The 22,564-nt window shown below is 40.4% G+C and overlaps 1 protein-coding gene across 1 annotated transcript in view; it reads right to left on the minus strand.

The window, feature by feature from the left end:
• Positions 1–10,825: 10,825 nt before the first annotated feature.
• Il13ra1 (interleukin 13 receptor subunit alpha 1) overlaps positions 10,826–22,564 on the minus strand; it is a 64,238-nt gene continuing 52,499 nt past the window's right edge. The window contains exon 11 of the mRNA XM_005368906.2: positions 10,826–13,311. Coding sequence (XP_005368963.1) covers positions 13,219–13,311 — 93 coding nt within the window. The 3' untranslated portion in view covers positions 10,826–13,218. The remainder of the gene's footprint in view (positions 13,312–22,564) is intronic.

Raw genomic sequence — 22,564 nt, forward strand, 5'->3', positions numbered from 1 at the left:
TGTGTGTGTGTGTGTGTGTGTGTGTGTGTGTGTGTGTGTGTGTATCTGTATGCAAAGCAATAGAGTACATTGTGACATTTCATATATGTATATATTAAATCATAAGGTAATTATACTTTGCTCTCATACTTCTCTCTGCCCCTTGCTCTTTCTCCTCCCCCCTCAAATAGTCTCCTCTTCTGCTTTCATAGCACGTAGATTCCAGCACTCTCTCTTGCTCTCCCCTTCGCCCTGCCTTTAGGCTTCTTCACCTCTCTTGTTCTGTTCCACCCTCCACACTGTCACACTTAAATCTGGATTCCACACACCAGAGAAGACACGGGCTGCTTGCCCTTGGCTTTTGAAGTTGCTCTGCTCACAACCATCCTTGAGTGCCTGAACAGCGCTGGGAATCATGGTCTAATGATTCTCTCTAAGGCCCTACAACCCACATGTCTGAAATAGAATTCAGGGTTTGCATCCACTTCCCAGCTCAAGCCTGTGGGTTTTATAGTTTTGTATCTGCACTTGTTTAGATAGCTCCTCAGTATGTAGCCCAGATTCTAACGTGCGGCCCTCCTGCCTCATCCTCCAGAGAGCTGGGATCCCAGGTGTGTGCCTCCAGATCCCGCTCCATTATTTGAAGCCCCTACCTCCTGTGCATTAAGTCCTGAAGAAACCATCGGTGCTGGCTCATTTTTATGGCAACGTGACACAAGTTGAGAGTCATTTTGGAAGAAGGAACCTCAGTTGAGGAAACGGCCCCACGAGATTGGCCTGTGGGCAAGCCTGTGGTACGTCTTCTCAATGATTGATTGGTATAGGAGTGCCCAGTCTATTGTGGGTAGTGCCATCCCTGGGCTGGTCAGCCTGGGTTCTGTGAAAAAGCATGATGAGAGTGAGGTGCAAACCAGTAACAGCACACACCCATATGGTCTCTGTATGAGCTCCTGCATCCAGGTTCCTGCTCCGACTCCATGATTGACTGCGCTGGGGATATGTAAGCTAAAATAAACTCTTTCTTCCCCAAGTTGCTTTGGTTTAGAGTGGTTTTATCCCAGCACTAGAAGTCAAAGACACCATCTCTGAACTATCTTAGATCTGTGCCTCCTCCTCCACAGTGCAGGCCCACCCAAGGCAGATTGTTTGTGAGGAATTCCTGGAGTTAAACAAGTTGGATGGGCAAAAGGGAGTGACTTTGTGGTGGGAGGGTGACCTCTTTTCAAATCTCCTACTTTATCTGTGCACCTTCATTATCTTTCATTCACAGTCTATACTGCCAACAGGGCCCAGGCCCTTGCACAAACTCCTCCTTTTAAAAAACCAGCAATTACTTCCTTTCATATATCTGTTCAAACAATTCTAGTGCATGATGGCGCATTTTAACCAGCTCCTCCCCGAAGACCACTTTCTCGGTCTTTTGTCTGGTCCCAACAGCCACATTTGTAAACAGCACTTACCTGGGCCCTCTTTTCATAGTTGTAGTTTTAATTCATGATATTATCTCTGTAGTTTTTCATCTATATAATGTAATATGTGTGTTATATATAGATTACATCTCTTTTGATTCACAGGTTTTGATTCGTATTTCTCAGCTGCATCTGAGGCAGCAACTTACTGCAAACTTCATTATCAAGTGTAAATGCAGCAGATTGAAGTTGTGCACACGTAAACTATATGTCATGCCTGACAACCTAAATCTCTTTTTCCCCTTGGTTTCAAGTTTTCTGCACACTTCAAAAATATTTGTCAAAAGGCTGGAAGTCTTTGGCTTTAATTAATTCATGCATAAGTGTGCTTCACTTTCACAATGTCCAACATACTTCTGCTGATCCTTACCCTATGGGGTGATGATAAGAAACAGATGTGTTCTCTGCTTCATTTGCCAGAGCACTCCCTGGACATAGCAAAGTTGGCATTAGTGTGTATGGGTGGACATTCGTGTGCATGAGTCATTTTGTCTTGATTTTAGTCTTGATGCCCGGGGTCTCTCACACACACTAAACCCATGCTCCAGAGATAAACCCACAGCCCAGGTTGGTTGTTTTATTTTTTTGAGACTATGTCTTTAGTGTGTACAAATTTTAAAATTTCAAAACCAAGCTTCGGTTTTTCACTTCTTTCCTACTTTCACAGATGGCTTCCTGTGTTTGTGAAGAATTCCCGAACTGAACAATCTGGAAGGATAAAAGGGAGTGACTTTGTGCTAAGAGGGTCATATTCATTTCTAGATGCTGACATAGTAGGACTTTTAAAGCCAAACAATTATTTTCATCACATTCTTGCTTTTTTAATCATAAAGCATTAGTATTTTTTAAAGCCAGCATGAGCTTCATTAGATCTTGATTTAAGAAAATTATAGGAAAAACATTCCTGAGACAACAGAGGATATGTGAACACTTACATGATATTTGCCAATGTTCCTTATTTTTGTTATTTTAAACAGTGTTATCATGGTACTGAAGGTATACATACACATTTTTATTTGACTATTGACTTTAGCATTTGCAAAAAGTCTATGTTGCCCAGGCTGATCCCAAACTCCTGGGCTCAACCAATCCTCCCGCTTCAGTCTGCCAAGTATCTGAGACAACGGGTGAAATAAACTTTTTAAAGTTGTGTGTTTTTCTTTAATAAAAATGTTACTTTGTAGAGATATGCATTGAAGTACTGGCAGATGACAGTGTATGATGGCTGGGATTTGTCTCAAACTAGTCCATTCTGTGGGAAATAGACAATAGATGAAGGCAAACAGGATACAAGATAAAACAAATTGATAATTATTGACACTGGGTGATGAGTACATGGTCATATATTCTAATAAAATCTCTAGGTTTTTTTTTTAACGTATTTCCAATTTTTCCCCAAAGAAAAGATGTTTAAACATCCTCCATGAAAATGGTAACAGGGTTTGGGGAGGCTCCTTATAAGGGAAATCTTATCTAAGAATGGCAACCCACAATTTTCTTTTGTCTTTTTTGATTCAAGAATTAACTGAGGTTATACATTATGAGGAGGCAGATGCTGAAAGAGCAGGAAAAGAGGCAGTAAGGGAAGTGTAGAACATAAACTCTGGCAAGACTTACCAATCCACTGTTAGCCAATCCGCAAGAGGCTTTTGAGTGGCAGCAGCTGGAGAGAGGATGCTAAAAGAAAGTAGTACGCACCATAGGGGGTCAGTATCTGTATATAGACACTGGAGTGCGCTTTGACTGTGTCCCTTATTCCACCATATCTGTCTGTATACTTCTGTGTGACAGGAAACATGGGAGTTGCACATGCATGTGGGGTTCAAAGAACAGCCTTGAATGTCAATTCTTAGGCAGTTGTGTACCTTGTCATTAAGATAGAGTCTCTCACTGGCCTAGTGCACTCCAAGCAAGGCTGATGGCCAGTGAGCTCAGGGATTCACTCGGCTCTGCTTCCCTGGCACTCAGATTACAAGTGTGCACCTCCACCAGGCTTTTTATGTGGATTCTTGTGATCAAACTCCTATGCTCACGAATTCTGAAATCAAACTCAGGCCCTCAATGTGTTCATGGCAAGCACCTTACCAATCAACCAATCCAGGCTTAAACTCAGCTTCGGATTAGAGCAATTCTGTCCTGTCTCTAGTGCCTCTGGCAGCATTATGGGGGAAATCATGGAGAATTCATCCTTATCTCAGTTTTTATGTCAAACAATAACACATGGAATTGGTTTTTTTTCCCTCCACATTTTAAAACCTGCAATTTTTCCATTAGCTGCTTCCATTACTTTCCTAAAAATAATCAAAACTCATCATTTGGTTTACTGTGACTACTGGACCTGTAGGGGTTCCTGTTTCTCACTCTGCTTATCACAGAGGAGAAAATTAAATCTCAGAGGAAATGAAACAATGCCAAACGTCATGCAGTGCCGAGCAGAGATTTGACACACAATAGGCAAGAAATATCTGCTCTGAGTGATGCTGGGGGTTGAACCTAGGAATGTATACACATGAGGCAGGAGCTTCATCACTAGGCTACATCCACATCCCAATAAAAAGCTGCTACACCCAAGACTGAAACATGCATACCAAGGAACTGGAACTGGAATCCAGTCTGATTGGTTGGTGCCCACGTCATTTGAATGAATGAATGAATGAATGAATGAATGAATAAATGAATGAAGTGGCAAGACTAAATTTTGCATGTTCTTTTTCTCTAATTTTAATTCTGGTCTCCATGGGCCCCTAAACACAGGCAAGACCACATTTGTACCAAACCTAGGTCTTCTCTGAGTCATGAGGTTTATGAGCTGCTTCCTAGCTTCTTTGGTACCCCAGGTACTAGCTATACGACAGAGTATATGGCAACTTTCATATATTAAAGGTTTAAACTGTCATCCTGAAAAATTAGTGCATTTGCACCCCCAAACTAATTTTTTTCAATCAAGAACAGCTACTCAGCATCTGTTTTCCAGTTCACATCTATTTCTCAGGGGTGGGGGGAGGTGGGAAGAAAGAAAAAAAATTTAAAAAAACCTTTTGATTTCAAGAGTTTTTAGAAACAGAGTTAATAATGGTAATTTGATTTATGCTATTCAAGTTTTCCAAAAGCAGTGCAATTGAAAACTGTCATTATAAATTCAGTACCACAAAGGAAGAAAATACTAGAGTATGGTGCTGTGAGAGCCAGATGTGGGTTCCACTCAGATGGGCATGTTCATGTGCCGAGGGACAGGAACTGGCTCCTAACTACTGCTCATGGCAGCTCACTATGCTGAGCTCTCTCTACGTCTCATTCGAACGCCCACTACAATCCTAGGATGTAGGGCCTATTGTAAAATTCTACCAAGAAGAACTGAAGTTCAAACCGCACGAAGGTAATTTCTCAGAAACTAAAATCAAAGGTCAAAAATCAGTGAAAAATATGAGAAAAAATATAGAAGTTAGGAGATCAGTCCGGTACAACCAATAGCTAAGTAATAGGTGTTCCAGAGACACAGACAATAGAAGAGGAGACTGTTGTAATTTAAAAAAAAAGCGGCATGCGAGAGAAAGACGCCATACAACAGAATTCACGTGGAGGGGTTTTGATTAGAGGAAAGGGAACAAAAAACATAAAAAGAGGGAAGGGAAGGGAGGAGACCAGCCTCTGGGGACAAGAGCAACAGAAGAGGAGAGAGAGAGAGAGAGAGAGAGAGAGAGAGAGAGAGAGAGAGAGAGAGAGAGAAACAGACAGAAGAAGAGGAGATGGGAGAGGGCAGGGCCCTTTTAAAAGGGAATGTAATATTTACAGAAGGTGCTCTTAGTGGCTGCATCTGAGGACATAGCCCGTCAGAACCCCAAGGGCAGGCCGGTCCAGATGCCTGAATACTAACAGAGATACAGGTGAGAAATAACTCGATATGCAACAAATGAAGAGCTAGTTCTTCCACTGAAGAGTGCTCACCAAATCCCAGCTTACTAATGGAAGCTCTGCACTGAGGCATATCATTAGATTATAAGACACTATGGACCAACAGACAGTCTTGAAGAGCAAAACAATTACACACAGGAAGATGGAAATCATGGAGGGCTGATTCTATTTTGGAAGCAAGAACATATTGGAAGAATATGTTCAATTTGAAGAATGCATTCCACATCCCGAGAGGAGATTGTTTCCAATGAAGACTTATTCACCTAGCAGAAACATAACCATGTGTGAGGATATAATCAGACACAGAAAGGTTTTTATTAAAATCACCTCTGGAAGAGCACACCGTGAGAAAAATAATCAAATAAAAATCACCTCTGATGATGACATCTTTCTAAGGAAGTTAGCAAAGGGTGTGGTCCAGCAAGGCTAGAGGGTAAATTAAAAGAACCTCAGGCCTACAGAATGAATGCTAATGCAGGAGAGGAATTCCCAGGATGACAGTTTGGTGGCAAGCCTAGAAAACAACCGTTCCAGAATGAATCAGAAGGGAGAAAACTCCAAGAGCGAATTCTCCAAGAAAAATAAATGGGACACATGAATTACTTAGTGTTTGATAATACTATGCAGAATTTTATGGCTTTGTCCGAAAAATCAATGGTACGGAGAAAAATAAATTTTAAAAAAGATGTTTTTTTAGAATAAAATAGAAATATAATGAGTTGCACTCTGCATGCATCAGCTGTAAGCAATACTTACATGATATAATATAGCTAGTGCATATTGTCATTAAAACTTTTATATTTGTAGAAGTGTGTGCATGTGTGTGAGAAACAGAGAAAGACAGAAAAGAATGTGTGTGTGTGTGTGTATGAGAGAGAGAGAGAGAAAGACAGCGAAAGAGAGAGAGAGAGAGAGAGAGAGAGAGAGAGAGAGAGAACTAGTATTTAGTCATGGGTTCAATCTCTAGTATCTAAGAAAAAATGGGAATTTCTTATCTTACATAACAGAAATGTATAATAAATCTCTAAATTTAAAAATAAGAAGTAACATTAGCTATTCCACCATAAGTATACTCTATAACAAAAGAAGGACCTAAACATGTTTTTATAGCTATTTAAAACAACATAAATTTATGAGCTCACACTTCTATTGGTCAGAAGTCCAACACTGTATGGCTGAATTTTCTCTCCTGAATCCTCTAAGACCCAAATCATGGTATCTGCCAGGTTTTACTCTCCTATGTGGGCTCTTGGGGAGAAGCTGCTTCCAGGCTTGCTCAATTTATTGGCAGTAATTAGTTCCATCCCACCCTTTCAACGTGTACCCTTAAATCCTCAAGCTGGCAACAGTACTTTGAGCCTTTTTTACTTTGACTTGCTCTTGCTCTTCTGCTTTCTCACTTCTGAGAGCTGCAGCTTACACAGTATTTTCTTGTACTGGGGATTGAACCCAGAACGCATGCACACTAGAGAAGCACTCTTCTCACGTGGCCAAAGTCAATAATTTAACCCAGGAAAATCCTCCCTATTCTAAAGCCTGAGGCCTTACCACATCCACAAATGTCTTTCGTGTAAAGTGACACATTCCTAGGTTCTGGGAACTGGGGTATAGACTTCTGTTCTGAAAGTAGAAACCGGGGGTTAAGGGGTAAGGCAGAGGAATAGATGGTTCTACATTATGAGCTGTGTGTTAGTCGGCCTTCTGTTATTTGTTATAACAAATGCCTAAGATAACTTATGAACGGAAAAGGCTTATTTTGGTTCATAGAAATTTCAGTTAACGAATAGCTGCCCTTATTACTTTGGGTTTATAGTGGCACATCATGGTAGAAGCACCTCGCTGGGAAGAGAACAGGAGGATTGGGCTGGGCTCTCCTTTGACATACCCTGAAGTAACCCTCAATAACCCAGAGGCTTCCAATAAGTGCCCAGCTCTTAAAACGCTTCCATCAAATCCCGATGACAGTGTGACAGGAATGAATCCTTTGAGGAACACAAACAATACAGACCACAGCAACCTCTATAATACGCCGTGAGTTTAGACGTGTTGTGCATGCATGCATTATTTTGTGCAAATAAAAAAAATAAGCTGGCTGGAGATGCAGTCTAGTGGTAGAAGAACACTCGCTTTGCATGAGTGAAGCCACGGGTTCAATCCCCAGCACTGTCCAAAGAAATCAAAAACTTAAGCTCATCTCCCAAATTTTCTATAATCGAATTGAAATGGACCCTATTTTAGATACTATGTCAAATCACGTTATTATGGAAGCAATGTGTATTATACAGAGTCTGTTCTGTGCTTCGAAGAAATATGCTCTAAAATCATCTGACGGCTTTAAGAAACATTCGCTAGTCACAACCTTGGCTGGGCCCTAGCCAAAAGGCTTGACTTGGATGAACAACAGAGCTCCTCCAAGGTATCAATTCCTTTGTTCTTCACATTCCATTAAAGGGCCTGCTCCTCTGGTTGCTTTTGGCATTTCCCACTTATAGCAAGCTGGAGTAAATGATGATAAACATGTTTTCTTGATTTATAAGGCTACAATTGTATTAGTCCCTATTGCGTATCAGAAGCAATATGGTAAATGTAGTGCAAGCTCTTAACTTCACAGACGAAAACACCAACTCCTCAGAAAGGAAGCAGATCCAGCCAGGGAGCGCTATCTGCCCAGCATCCTTGGGAACTCCAAAACATTAATTCAGCTTATTTTTTTCTTACAGAAAGTAGCCTGTCCTTGACTAATCAGCTATGGACTACAGAGCCAAACATTATTCACTTCCAAATTCCTTTTCTTCAGCACACCCTACCTGGCACACTCATCAGTGATTGCACAATGAACCTTGAGATCTTGCAAATGCTCACTTTATGACGGAATGATCTGGATTCTCAAAGTCTTACAGCTAAAGAGCAATTAGGCAGTAACATGAAATAAGGTGTCTCTTCTCTTAGTAGCTGCTGCTTAGGGACAAATCAGAGCACCACTGGTTGCACCACACAGCCTTACAAGTCGGGTGGACTTGTTTTCTTCTTCTGCCTCACCACCCCACAACCGTATGGGTTTCCAGAGCTCAATCAGCCTCGACTGTCTGCGTTGGGAAAGGGCAGGTCACGCAGCCAATCTCAGGAGACCCGTATGGGGAATCAGGGAAACAGCACTTGCGTTTATAACTTGAAACAAAGTAGAGACTACCGATTTTCTCTTTTCATTTACTAGTCTACTGAACAAATGTTGAGAACCAGCAGTGAGATAGTTTCCTGCTGCTGAAGATGCAACCACGGGGAAAGAAGGTTAGAGGCCAGAGAAGTCAAGGGAAAAAAATCATCTTAAGGATTGATGTAAAAAACAAATAGTGTATCAATATCAATGAAGTTTCTCCCTTAGTGAAACCAAAAGCATTCCAAGATTTTAGTTGATATATATATATATATATATATATATATATATATATATATATATATATATATATATATATATACACATATATATATCTTTACACACAGAGATATGTTAAGATTGTTTTGCTTAACCATAAGTGTGGAAGAAAAACATTTCTGAAATAAAAGGGTTTTTAAATTTTTATTATTCTTGCTGGGCAGTGGTGGTCCACGCCTTTAATTCCAGCACTCAGGAGGCAGAGGTAGGTAGATGAATTACTGTGAGTCCGACGCCAGCCTGGTCTATGAGAGCTAGTTCCAGGACAGACACCAAAACTACACAGAGAACCCCTGTCTCGAAAAAACAAAAGAAAACAAAATATCATTGGGTGGAGTGAGTGTGCATGCACACAGGCACATGTATAGAATGTGGATATGGACATGCACACTACAAGATGAGTGGCAGTCAGAGAACAATGTTATGGAGAAAGTTTTCTCCTCCCACCTTTGATTGGGCTCTGGGAAGAGAACTCAGGTCTTCAAGTCTACAGGCACCTTTATTTTACATGCCGAGTTGTCTTTCCAGGCAAAATAAAAGTGTTTGTTTCCGTATTTTCCTCTCAAGGTGCTAATACTTTCTAGTGAGTCTGACATGGTAGTGCATGTCCGTAATTCCAGCGATACGGAGGCTGAGGTAGGAGGATTGTGAGCTCTAGACAAGGCTGGGCTATGTAATAAGCTCAAGCCACCCTGGGTAATATAACAAGATCTAATCTCATAAAAAAAACCCACCACCCCCAATAAAAGAAAAAAATAAAATCACCAAACAAAGCAAAACAAAACCAAAAGCCTAGTAACACAATTCACAATTCACGTAAGCACGACCGTGCACTGTTCAAAGAGCAGTTCATGGTCACGATGAGATGGCAAACACGCTCAAAAGCAAACATGCACAGGTCATTCTGGCTTCTCTCTCTCCGAGATGACGTGAGCATGCTTGCGGCTACAGGAATTTATGATTTCCATGGATCTCATATAGATTTACAATCTCAACTCCAAATTGCCAGCCGTCATGTTAGAAAGCTAGGAAGGGTGGTGCCCCATGCCTCCAAACCCCAGCAATGTGAAGGCAGAGACAGGAGGATCTCTGCAGCCCATTGACTAGTTAGTCTTGCCCAGTTGGTGAGTTCTAGATTCAATGAGACCTAACAACAAAGGAGGAGGGCAGTAGAGAAAGACTCCCAGCACTTGACTTCTGGTCTCTAGATACATGTACACACAAGTACACCCCTGCCCTAAGCATGCAGACATACATAAGCATGTACACACACGCACACACACACACACACACACACGTACATCACAATACAAATCAACGTTTAAAAAAGAAACTATAAAGCTTATAACTAAGCGGCTAGATAGATCTTTAGAGGTCAGCTACTGAAAAACAGTTTTCTTGGTCTCATATATAAGCAAATATTCATAACATAACTAGAGGTCTTCTATTACAAAGGCAATGATAGCTGTGTATAATATCATGTGCACATTACATCTAGGATGACAATAAGTCCACTGTGTTCTGTTTCCTGCTTGATATTGCAAAAGACCAGATCAGTTTCCATTAATTTTTTTAGATAGCTTTTTATTTGTGTGTGAGTGCACGCATACAGCTGTTCATGTGGGCACTGTATGCGTGGAGGTAATAGAATAACTTGAGGGAGTTGGCTCTCTCCTTCTAGCATGTGGGGCTCGGGGCATCACACTCAGGTCATTAGACTTGGCGGCAAGCATCTTTACCTGCTGAGTCATCTTGCTGGACCACCATTCCTCTTCGCCGTCACAATTTATCAAATACTTCCGTCTTTTAAGCTGATGCCTGGAAAGGCTGCCCTAACGTAAAACTAATTTTACATGTGTATCCTCTTCAGAAAACGGACACAACCAGACAACAGGGAAACTTGTAACAGATGTTTGTTAAGACGAAATAGCTGCCTTGGAATTAATGGTATAATGTTTATTGTTTCAAATGTCATTTTCTCTACCATCCACTCCCAGCAACACACTCCCAAACACAAGGTCAAAAGAAAGCATTTAGGTGACATAAAAAAAAACAATATTTATTTTACTTTCTTATAAGAAGTTAAACAGAAAGACTCCTAGTTGAAGACATTACCAAAAACATTAACGTTATTTCATGTATCCCTTCAGTGCCCAGATTCAGAAAAAGGTTATCTGAATGGAAGAAAAGAAATGGTTCTCCTTACACTGGGTTTACTTATATATGTAGGTGAAAACAATCCATATACCTTAGTCAAAATAATATATGAACCTACAAGTTTCCAATAAGCAATGTACTCATGAAGAGTTCCCAAGTCCTGGAGATTGCTCTTGTTCATTAAAACAAAGGTATTCCTATCATTTACTATTGCCTTTCCCCTCTGCTACTGAACTGCTGAAAGAGGAGGTTGGAAGCAAAATAAGATGTCCTTGTTCCCAGGCTGCATGACTATCAGAATAGGTGCTCTCGGGGCATTTCAAAGCACCGTCTTCATCACCATCCACATAGGCCAGCAGGAAAAGTGGCCCTGTGCAAGGCATTTTGGTGCTTTCCTTCCCAGAACTATGAAATCCTGGGGAAGGAGTGGTTTCACTCTTCTACAGGAAGCTAGGTCTTCATTCTAGTGGACAGTAGGAGAAACTCAGACACCTCCGATGCCTGTAGCCCAGCAGCAATCTGACACCCAAAATAAGAGCACCGGGAGATGACACCCATGAGTCGATCACATCACTCACCCTCATTTCCTAAAATGTGAGGGCACAGTGCTCCTTTACTGCCACTACTACTACGGGAGCAAGACTCCCCTTTGTCCCAGCCTGTGGAGATCAGGGGTCTCTTATCTTCCCTGCTTAAGGACAAGAGATGCAAGAAGCATCATTTTATTGATATGAACTGGTAAATGCCTGAAGAATTTGTGATATGAAGTTCTCCAGTCCTTGCTAGTGATCTGTAGGTATGAGAAAGAGAAGTAGGGTACCTCTCACTGCTTTGAATTTACGGGAAGCAGGCAGAATAGGGGATACACATATGCATATATCGTGGGAATGGGGCAGAATGGAAACCCAACATATGCAAAAATCTAGTACATAGTTGGAGCCCAACTTGGCTCCCTCTCAATGAAACACAGAACATTTGAGTGGACAGAACCATTTGCAGCATGGAAAATAGCCATCCTAAGGCCTATCTTACAAACAAAGAAAAACAGACACTAATCTTTTTTTCCCCTCAAGCAAATAGAGCCTAAATTCTAAGCAAAGAAAAGACATCATCTCTATTAGAAAATACACAAAGAAACACCAATTGCTCGAAACCCTCAACTAATTGCAGGCTCACAGGGAAGTGGCAAATCTGTATGAATTAGTCGTTGTTGTTCAGAATACGCATCTTTTACCTGAGATGCAAATTATTCCCTGCTCCACCAGATAGTCTAGGCAAATCTGTACCCTCACTTTCACTCAAAGTCGAAAGGCTATACGAAAGAGAATGCGGGAGCAGGCATAGCAGGAATAAGCATAGACGATGAGAAGTTCAAAAGTCTGGGAAATGGCTGGCTATCTGAAGATAAAGAAAGTACTAAGAAATAAGGAGTCCCAAAATTATATAAACCCAGGAGTGGGATCCCATCCCTCACACTAGATACAAGTACAAGCTAGATACATAGTCCATACTTGATGTGAGTAGCAGAAATGACGTGGGGCAGACATATTTCCAGACTCCCTGACTTCAACTCTAATACTAGGTCATTCTGCCTCCACTATCCCACAAAAGCCTGCAAGGACATAAACAGCCTTGGTGGAGAAGTTGCCTCTGCGTTTTTTTCTACATGTCATCACCGTGGCCAAGATGACTTCTGGGAAATTCAAGGCAGAGGGAAATGCTATTGAAGTGGATAATGATAGCACATTTTAATCGCCACAAACATTACTCAGTAGGTTCCCGAACAATAGGCAGCAGATTGTATCAGTTTTGTTTGCTAGATGTTCTCTGAGAATCAAGTTCAGCACTAGCATACACACCCCAAGTGAGTTTCCTCACAAGTAAAATTTCGTGGTGTTAATCCACACAAAGAATACAGAGCAAGCAGAGATTTTTTAAGGAAGTCATCATGACTCCTGATAAGATGAATCCATGCTCATTGTCCCCTTTTCTTTGTCATCTAGTTTGGACACTTGGCAAAGGACATCTGCTTTTAAGAGTCAACGAGAACAAGAAAGGCTCTGCTCTCGTCTTGAAGAGCTCCATTAGTTTGGGTTTTTCGGTGCAAAACTGACATGAAAAAGCCATGGCTCTCTCTTAGGAGCTGCCTGCGCTTCAAGGGTCCAGTAGTTTCGATTTCTACTTAACAAGCCCTCGGATAACAAATGGAGAGTGCAGTGAATCTTCACAGGGTCACATTGATAGAAGACCAGAAGTCAGTTCTCCCCATCACTGAGCTGCTTTCTTCAGGTTTTCGATCAGCACTACAGAATCCGTTTCCTCTTTGGATTGCTTCTCGTAGATGTCATACTTCTTCCAGTGCTGCAAGGAAGAACAAGAACACGCCCGGTGACTTCACAGCCACATTCTCTCCCCGGGCACTGGGAGTCAGCGCTTACTTTTAAGTTTGTACACACAAGAACAGTAAGAGCAATGCTTTCCTGCTTTGGGTCTTCTGATCTAAGAATACTCATCGAGTGGGACAATTAATGGAGCCAAACAATCAAGAATGAACATCAAAGACAGGAAAAGCACGGGATTGTTACATAGCTTTAGTGGCTGTCTGAAGCGATAAACAAATTGAGATATTTGTAGAACTAGAAACAGTCTTTGGGAAATAAACTAAAAGGTGGCCCACTTTTCCAACTGTCGTACTTGGGATTTTATTTTCTTACCACTCACATTGGACCGCTGCTCCAGAAACATCACAGGCTCCCAAAAGTTAATTACCATCTAGTTAACAAGACCCTGGATATCCTGAAAGTCTGAGTCCTAGCAGCTGTGAAAATCTCTATACTAACCCTTCATTTAACATCATTTGCCAGACGGACCGATTTGTTAGACATTATGTATAATGGACTTATTATACAGAGCTTCTCCTGAATGGGATCCAAGCATATTTTCATAGTAAAAAGGCAACATTCTGGTCCTTTGGCCATCTTTGGCAGTCTGGGGAAGGGATGAACTCTATTTATTTATTTATTTATTAATTATGTATACAATAGTCTGTCTGTGTGTATGCCTGCAGGCCAGAAGAGGGCACCAGACCTCATTACAGATGGTTGTGAGCCATCATGTGGTTGCTGGGAACTGAACTCAGGACCTTTGGAAGAGCAGGCAATGCTCTTAATCTCTGAGCCATCTCTCCAGCCCCAAAGGATGAACTCTAAACTCAGTTCTGTCATCTGTAAAAAAAAAAAAAAGCTGCCAGAGAAAAGTATAGGCAAAGTATGAGGCACAGACGAGCTTAGCTAACTGCCTATGTGAGGAAATCAAATTTTTATTGAAAGAGAATCACGTGTTTTTGTATTGCCTATAGATGTTTTCATTCCGTAAGCTTTAAATTGTTGCAGAGAGTGAAATACTTTATAAATAAAACAAGAACCCTTTGCAGAAATAAAGCCACACCACTCCCTGCACAGGCTTGGGGCTGGGCTCCCTTTCTCCTTGGTGCTCTACCGTTCATTGAGCTTGCGGGAAGATGGGAAAGTCAGAGAGACAGAAACAGGAGCAGCTTGTTAGCTGTGGTGGGCTGCGGCCCTGAGGAAATAGGACCAGTAGTAGTAGTGGTAGTGTATGGAGCTAAAAACTGGGAGATGCTGTTTAAAATAGCCATTTTTCCTAAATAAAATATTTAACGCCAGCGTACCTGACAGAGTTGTAAAGTTAAAAATATTGGTAAGTGAAGTGCTGCCAAGGATGTGGAGGAATCTGATTGGTCACGTATTTTTGGAGGGAATGTAAACTAGTAGTCACTCTGTGAAACAGCCTTGTAATTGTGTAACTCTGAGCATACACTTAGCATAGGACCCTAAAGTCCTGCTCCTGTCTATTTACCCAGAAGAAAGGAAAACACGTCCATACAGAGACTTTATTTACAGCACCTTAACTCCTAACAACCCAACGAGGTGTAGTCCTGATGTCCTTATACAAGAGAATGTTAAATAAACTATGGAGTATTTCTTAGCAATACAGAGAAGTAAACTGTTGTTGGCATATGCACTGATATGAATATTTTCTTACTACATCATTACTAAGTGAAAGAAGCCAGACTCAGAAATCTATGTATCTTAGGATTCCATTTGTTTGACACAATGGAAAAAGAAAGATTCTGGGGACGGAAAACAGATCAGTGGTTGCAAGGGACATGACCCGTGGTTTTCAACTTTCATCATGCTGCAACCCTTTAGTACAGTTCCTCATGTTGTAGTGACTCCCGAATATTTTTCTTTGCTACTTCATAACTTTAATTCTGCTACTGTTATGAATCATAATGTAAATATCTAATATGCAGGATATTTGATATGGGACCCCTGTGAAAGGGTTGTTTGACTCCCAAAGGGGCTGATATCCACAATTTGAGAACCACTGGTCTCAAGTGAGGGCTGGAGCTGACTCCAAAGGGACACATAAGGAAATGACAGAAATATTCTATATTTTTACTGGAGTGGAGACCACAAAATTGCATCTATTTGATAAAATTCTTCTAAGGGAACACTTAAAAAGGATACATTTTGTTATTTGTAAATTGAACTTGAAAAATTCTATAGTTTAAAAAATGTGAAATGTTCATACTTCTAAGAAAAACAATCCAAAAAGTTAAGATAGCCTTAAAACAACAGTTTACTCAATAAATGGCACTATGCCAACTGGCTAAGCATTTGAAAAAACAAAGCTAAACACTCCCTCATAGACTCCACCAATAAAGCCCCAAGCATAAAACACAAAGTCAACTAAGTACACAGGGAAGCAACTTTATAAGTTTCCCATGGTATAGACTTTCTGCACACAAAATATCATTTTTGAGAGGTAGTTTTACTGCAGAAAAAAAATTTCTCTTGCTTCATATATTAAATAATCATCCTTTGGCTTGTTAGCCATTGTTGCCTTTTATTGTATTTATGGTGATTATCTAAATACAAATGATTTTATGAGAATTTGTAACATATGTTGCTAAACAAAACATCCATATTACTTAAGCATGAGAATTCAAAATAATTAAATTCACAGGAAGTCTATATTAAAACTAGGGTATACAAATTTCTAGATTTACCAGTAGCAGGGTTCAAATACTTTAACTTTCAAAAGCAGTTTCACGCATGGATACACATAACTTATTCAAGCCACACGAGCTCCTTGGATAAAAATTTGTCACTTCAAATCTGCATATTTCTAAACTAAAAGCTACTTGAGGAGCAGGTCAGTAGTATAGCATGTGCAAAGTTCCATCAATAGTATTAAAAGAAAGAGAGCGAGAGATCCAAAAATCTATTTTTAGATTAAGGAGTATACAAAAACAAGTGGCAGCCGGCAGGATTTGGCTCATGGTTTGTAATTTGCAGAGATATGAATGCAGGAAGGTAGTTTGTGGCAGCATGGTATGGTATTTGTCTCTCTATACAAATACAATCATTAAAAAAAATAAGAAAGGCAAACAGCGTTATTAGTAAAGCAAACAAATAATACCCCAAATAAGTGTTTATGGGGACGAAAAAGTGATGGTTATGTGGAAGAGTACACAGAAAGAATCCGCATGTATCCAAGAGGCCTAAGAAGTTGGTGGGATCTCAAACATCACTGAGCGAATTTCTGAACATTTTAAGGGTCTGCTAAATCACAAAAATTCCAAGACACAAGCTCTCTAAACTGAGTCTCCCTTGCAGGATGAAGCTGCACTCTGAAGAGAAACTAGGGGGAATAGACTCCAAAGGATTTGCGTGGCAGGAAAAAGAACTGGATAAAAAAGAAAGAAAATCCAGATAAATGTGGAGATGGAGATGAGGGAAGGAGAGATGGAGGAAGAAATTATAAAAAGAAAAGGCCAGGTATATTGGCACATGCCTGGAATCCCAGCACTTGGGAAGCAGAGGCAGAAGGATAACCACAAGTTCAAGGGAAGCCGGGATTACAGAGGAAGTTGCAGGACTACCTAGAGAGACTGATTCTCACCACTAAAGAGAAATAAAAGGAGGCAGATGGGAAGGCAGGACCTTCCAAAATCATTTTTTATAATTTCAAAACTTCTCAAAGCCATAGAAGAGAGGGCTGTATAATCATGAAATGAGTAAAGCCTCTCTCTCTTTTTTAAAGTTTAGGAAACCAAATTCACATAAAAATGAACAACAGAATAGTATCTCCACAGAAGTAAAAGTCGCCAGAAATATGTCCATGAAAACTATACCCTAATATTTGAAAACTTGATGAAGAAAAATTTACACAGAATGAGAAATTATAAATCCCACGAAGGAATGTATAAATATTCAGAACAGGATTCAGAAAATTAGATGAGAAAAATTCAGAAATTAAATGAGAAAACTCAGTAAAGAATTAGAAATAAAGGAAAATAATAATTTCATTTCAGAAATGAAGACTAAGCTAGGGGACCATGGGCGAGTAAACACAACAGATCGTTAGATGATGTCTTCAGAGAACTAGCACCTGAGATGGGGATGTAGACAATTATCACACAGAGGGCGCAACAAATGGAGAAGGAAGGCAAAAAGCCAAGCATAGACTAGGTCCGACATCCCTCACACAAAATGCTCAAGAGTAAAGGCGTTTGGGGTTTGGGTTTCAAAATTTGGAGATATATTGTAGATGGGACCCAAGTCTTAACTCAAAATTCTTTCATACTTCACATACACTAAATAGTCATAACTCAAGAGAAGGTTGCATAGCACATAGAAGTTTTGTGCATAAAACAAAGTCCTAGGAAGCAGAATTTTCCATTTGTGGCATCATATTGGCCCTTAAAATAGTTCAACTATTCCAGCATTCTGGACTTTAGATATTTACTTTAGAGGTATTCAACATGTACCTAACAAAAATAAACCCAGAATGGCCAACATCAAGAATGGGTCTGATAAGATTATTGGATTTTGTGGGGAAAATATTTTTTGAAAATCCCGGGAGGGAAACTCAAGTATTTTAATATGGAACAATATTATATGGTCAGATGTCTTTAACAATATTTTCTACCAGAATAACAGATTTAAGATAGTCAAAGCAGGACGTACGTGTGTGTGTGTGTGTGTGTGTGTGTGTGCGCGCGCGCGCGCGCGTGTGTGAGTTCATGTATGCAGCAGGCCTGCTGTATCTGGAAGGAAGGTTTTCCTTTGATCACCAATCATCAGCTCTTACACTCTTGCTGCCCCCACCTCTGCAATGATCCTTGAGCATTGGTAACCGTGTGCCAGAAAGACACACGTCACATGTGTGTTTCACTTGGAATACCCATAAGGGCAGGAACTTGCTAAAATCCCATGGGAAACAATGTTAAAGGGAAAGGAGACAGAATGCACTAGTATAAAGGGTTGAAAATTAATAATGGGACAGAAAGGGTTAATGCAGGCAGGGGATGGGAAAACAGGCTAAAGGAAGGAGTACATGGAGGGAAAATTAACACTAAAGACATTTAGAAATGGTTATAACCTACTACTGTAGAAGCTTCCTAAAATATATACATATGAAATGCTATGCTGGATAAGAAAAAAAAAGCAATTTGTAAGCCACTAGTAATGGTTCATGCCTATAATCCCAATGCTCAGGGAGCTGAAGCAGGAGGATTGCTAGGAATTCTAGGCTACCCTGGGCTATCTAGGGAGCTAAAGGTCAGCTGGGGCTGAGGATGAAATCCTGTTTTACACACACACACACACACACACACACACACACACAACTTTAATTGTTTCATACGAGGTCAGAAACAATCTGTAAGGACAATCTTTACAAATAACATTTTTATTCCAAAATAAAACTTGCATTACTCTTTTAAAAAATTTTAGACTCGTTTTATCTTATGTGTCTGTTTTTCTTGCATATATGTTGCCTATGGAAGCCAGAAGAGGATATGGGATCCCCTGGAACTGGAGTTTCAGAGTTGTGATATTATGCCATGTGGGTGCTAGGAACCAAATCCATGTTCTCTGCAGAGCAACAAGTGCTCTTAACCTTTGAGCCATCTCTCCAGTCCCAACACTCTTAAGTTTTTTTATTGACTAATTTTATTCTTTGACAGTTTCATACATGTATATATGAAGGAAGGACTCAGGGATTCTTACCCCCCACGGCTTACCATTTCCTACTGATAGATTCATGGAGAGGGGAGTGTCATTGCTTTTAATTGGCCACTCACTGGTGACCCTACCATGCTCTAGTGAACAGTTCCAATCCACTGATCACACGGATGGAACTGGTTAATTCAAATGGGTCACAAAACAACCCCCAAACTTACGAATCCAGGACAGGGAATGGTAGGAAAAGCCGGGAGTGTAGTTGATTGAGACGGGAAGAAATATGGAGGATGAAGGGGGCTAACTGTAATACAGAGCACATGGGGCCCTTGTAATAGAGAATACATTATATACTCCTTTGAAAACCCTTTATCAGAACCACGGCCTTTCTCTCAGCACAGCATGGAATATGCCCACATAAAGGAGAAAGAATGAGCAGAAAGCCTTAGGATCCAATCTTCCAAATTTTCTGCCAGCCTAATTTTAAAACCCCCAAAATTACCAGTCCACAATTCAATCCTTAATCTGTCATTTAAAATAAAAGAAATGGGCCATCAACAACAATAGAATAGTGGCCAAAGAGAAAAAATACAGCACGGGTTTTTATATTGTAAAGCAAAAATTTCAGGAGAATTATGGAAAATCAAGTCTCAATTTAACACTTTTTTCAAGTTTGATTACAATAGTCCCCACAGTGTCTAAAAGTGAAGTAAATTTCACGCAGCTAAGTACCATGCGAAACCACTGGTCTTTTGGACAGAAATCAACCTATTTCTTGCCCCAGTCTTCTTCAGAATAGTAAAAAACAAAAGGCTGGACAGAACATATTGGAGAGCCCCACATCTAAGAGCCCTGTCAAGCATGTCTTGAAAGGGACTAATTTGAAACCATTTGTGGTAGCCATTAACCCAACGCCTCATTTTATAAGCCAATAAAGGGAAAAAAATAAGCATGTATTCTGTCCTTTTAGCAGGAACTGAATTTCAGAACAGCCAAAAAGCCTAGCTGACAACCAAAAAGCAATGTTTCACGGAAAGGTGCAGATTTATACACGGAACTGAAAGGACAAAAGGAGAAAGGAGCAAACTGTCCCTTAACCACACCTCAAGGCTGAAAAAGGCAACCCACTGGCATAAAAGCATTAGCTGAAGGGTTGGCACGGTACCACACGATACCCAGCAAAGTATCTCCAGTGGCACGGGTCGTGGGTGGAGGGAGAACGTGAGTAACCAGAGGGAATATGCTGCTGGCGTCTTAAACACAGGGGTCATTCTCAGCCTCACTAATGGTGGGCTCATTGGATGGTATCTGTCTCTAAAGAACTGGGATTACTGGCAAAATTCAAGCAGGGCCTGAGCCTTAGATCATATTAGGAATTCTTAATCTTTCAATCACCGTGATGTGACAGTGTCTCGGTTGCAAAGGAAAACATATATACTGAAGGGAAAAAATATATGTATATATTTGGAAGTTTAAAAGGCTTTGTGATTGGGCATGTAAAAGAGGCACAGCACAGTTGCCTGCTGAGAAGTGTGGGGAGAACCGTGTGGGTTTTTTTTTCCCCTTTTTTAATGGATGCAAGAAATACAGATGCAGAAGAGAAGCAATTCCCTCTCCAGGCCCCTCCCCCACCCCTGCATGTGGCCAGCAGCCCAATCAGTCACATGGAAAAGGCAAAAAGCAAAGCAACAGGAAGAAACACTGGTGGCCAAACTGTTACTATGGTGATGAACAAAACAGCATCAAAACACTAGAAACCTTAAGGAAAACTACGCTGAAGATTTATTTGCGGCCGCATCTAAATGCGTTTTTAAAGCAGCATTACTGATGGTGTTGGTGTGGAAGTAACAGGTGTTTCAAAAACACATGGCTTCTGTCTTCAGATTAGGAGGTGACATCTTTTGGGATACTGGGATCTAGTCCAAGTAGTTTTGTAGTCACCTCTCTACCTCTGGAGACTTCTCAGTGGCCCCCAAAGTCCCCATCTCTAAAGTGACGGTGTTAGGAAGAGCATCTAGGATTTTGCAAATTTGTAATTAAAGGCAAGAATTCGGCACATAACCCTGTGTCTCCTCAGCAGCATCCAAGACCACGCTCATTCTGTGACTAAAGGATTCTAGAAGAGAATGGCTGTCTCTCTAGTGCAGGTACATCACTTCCTGAGGACTACTTCTGTGTAAAGAAAGCAGATAACAGGGCCTATGAGATGGGCTCAGGGGGTGCTGGCTCTTGCTACTCAAGCCCCCAGGCCTGGGTTCAAGCCCATAGAACCTACAGACTACTAAAGGGAATAACTGACTCCCCAAAGTTGTGCGCTGTCACATGCACGTCCTCTCCCAACACACGGAGAATACTTTTTTAAAAAGTGGATTATTCATCTGCTTAAAAGCACACAGAAAATTGTTCCCCGACCTTTGCCCACGTGCAGCATTATTTTATTCTACTTGTAGTTTGAAAGACCTGGTTTTGTTTAATGATCTGCAGCCATCATAGGCGAAAATGTCCCATGCTTTCAGCTGTCCATCTTGTCAATATATCCAGCTCACGAAATTACAGAATTATCTGACTCATTGGGACAAAAGACAACATATTATCCTCTAGACAGAAAATTGAAAAATCCCCCGCAATTTTCCCGTCTCTGAGAAAGATAATTGATCTGCTTTTTGTCGTCAGTGTTGCCGTCATTCACTCTATCACCCAGAACTGAAGACTCACAATTATTTTCTATTCTCCCTACCTTTCCTCACCCACACAGAGTCACCAAGTCAGAGTGCATTCCTTTAACAATGCGTCTTATTATCCGTCTCCTCTGCTACCATGTAAGTCCAAGTCTCCATTATCTCCCAGACCTGGATGACTACAATGGTCCTTCTTCCTTGTTAATGATTTGTACATGGTCTCTTTCATTGTAAAAGTAATGCATGCTTATTATGGGCAATTTGGAAATTTCAGGGAGATAGACAGAATATCAGCTACCCATAATTCCTCTGACCCAGTTCCTTCTACTCATTGTTCTATGTGTATCTAATAGTTCTCTAAAAATTGGGATTGTGATTTACTAGATATTTATAATCTGTTTTGTACTCTTATAAGTGGGGTTTTTCTTTCTTCTTCTTTTTGAGATACTATTCTTTGAAACCTAACTTTTTAAAAAAATCAATTCAAGATGTTATTCTCTAAGAGCTGTGGATAGAAAGCCTAACGGCAGAAGTCTTCTTTTATAAGTAAACTATTATTCGGTCTGAAAGCTGTTAACTTTTTACCGTCCTTAGATGTGAGACACCCCCAATTCACTTTAGATACTTTAGCAAATTTTTCTGACACTTGGACAGTCATATATGAGATTCAGACGGTTTCATCTGCTCATGGAAAATTCTATTACTTCATTAATTTTGTTTCTCATTTATCTGTTGATTTTAATAAGTCATTATTCATATGTTGACTCAATTTATCTACTAATTGTCTTACAATTTTCCTCATAGCGTATTTTTTTTAAATTTCTTATTTATTTATTTATTTTTATTGAAAAAAAGGAAAAAAAGTTTCCGCCTCCTCCCAGCCTC

This window comes from Microtus ochrogaster, unplaced genomic scaffold, assembly GCF_000317375.1.
Source record: "Microtus ochrogaster isolate Prairie Vole_2 unplaced genomic scaffold, MicOch1.0 UNK42, whole genome shotgun sequence".
Classification (NCBI taxonomy): domain Eukaryota; kingdom Metazoa; phylum Chordata; class Mammalia; order Rodentia; family Cricetidae; genus Microtus; species Microtus ochrogaster.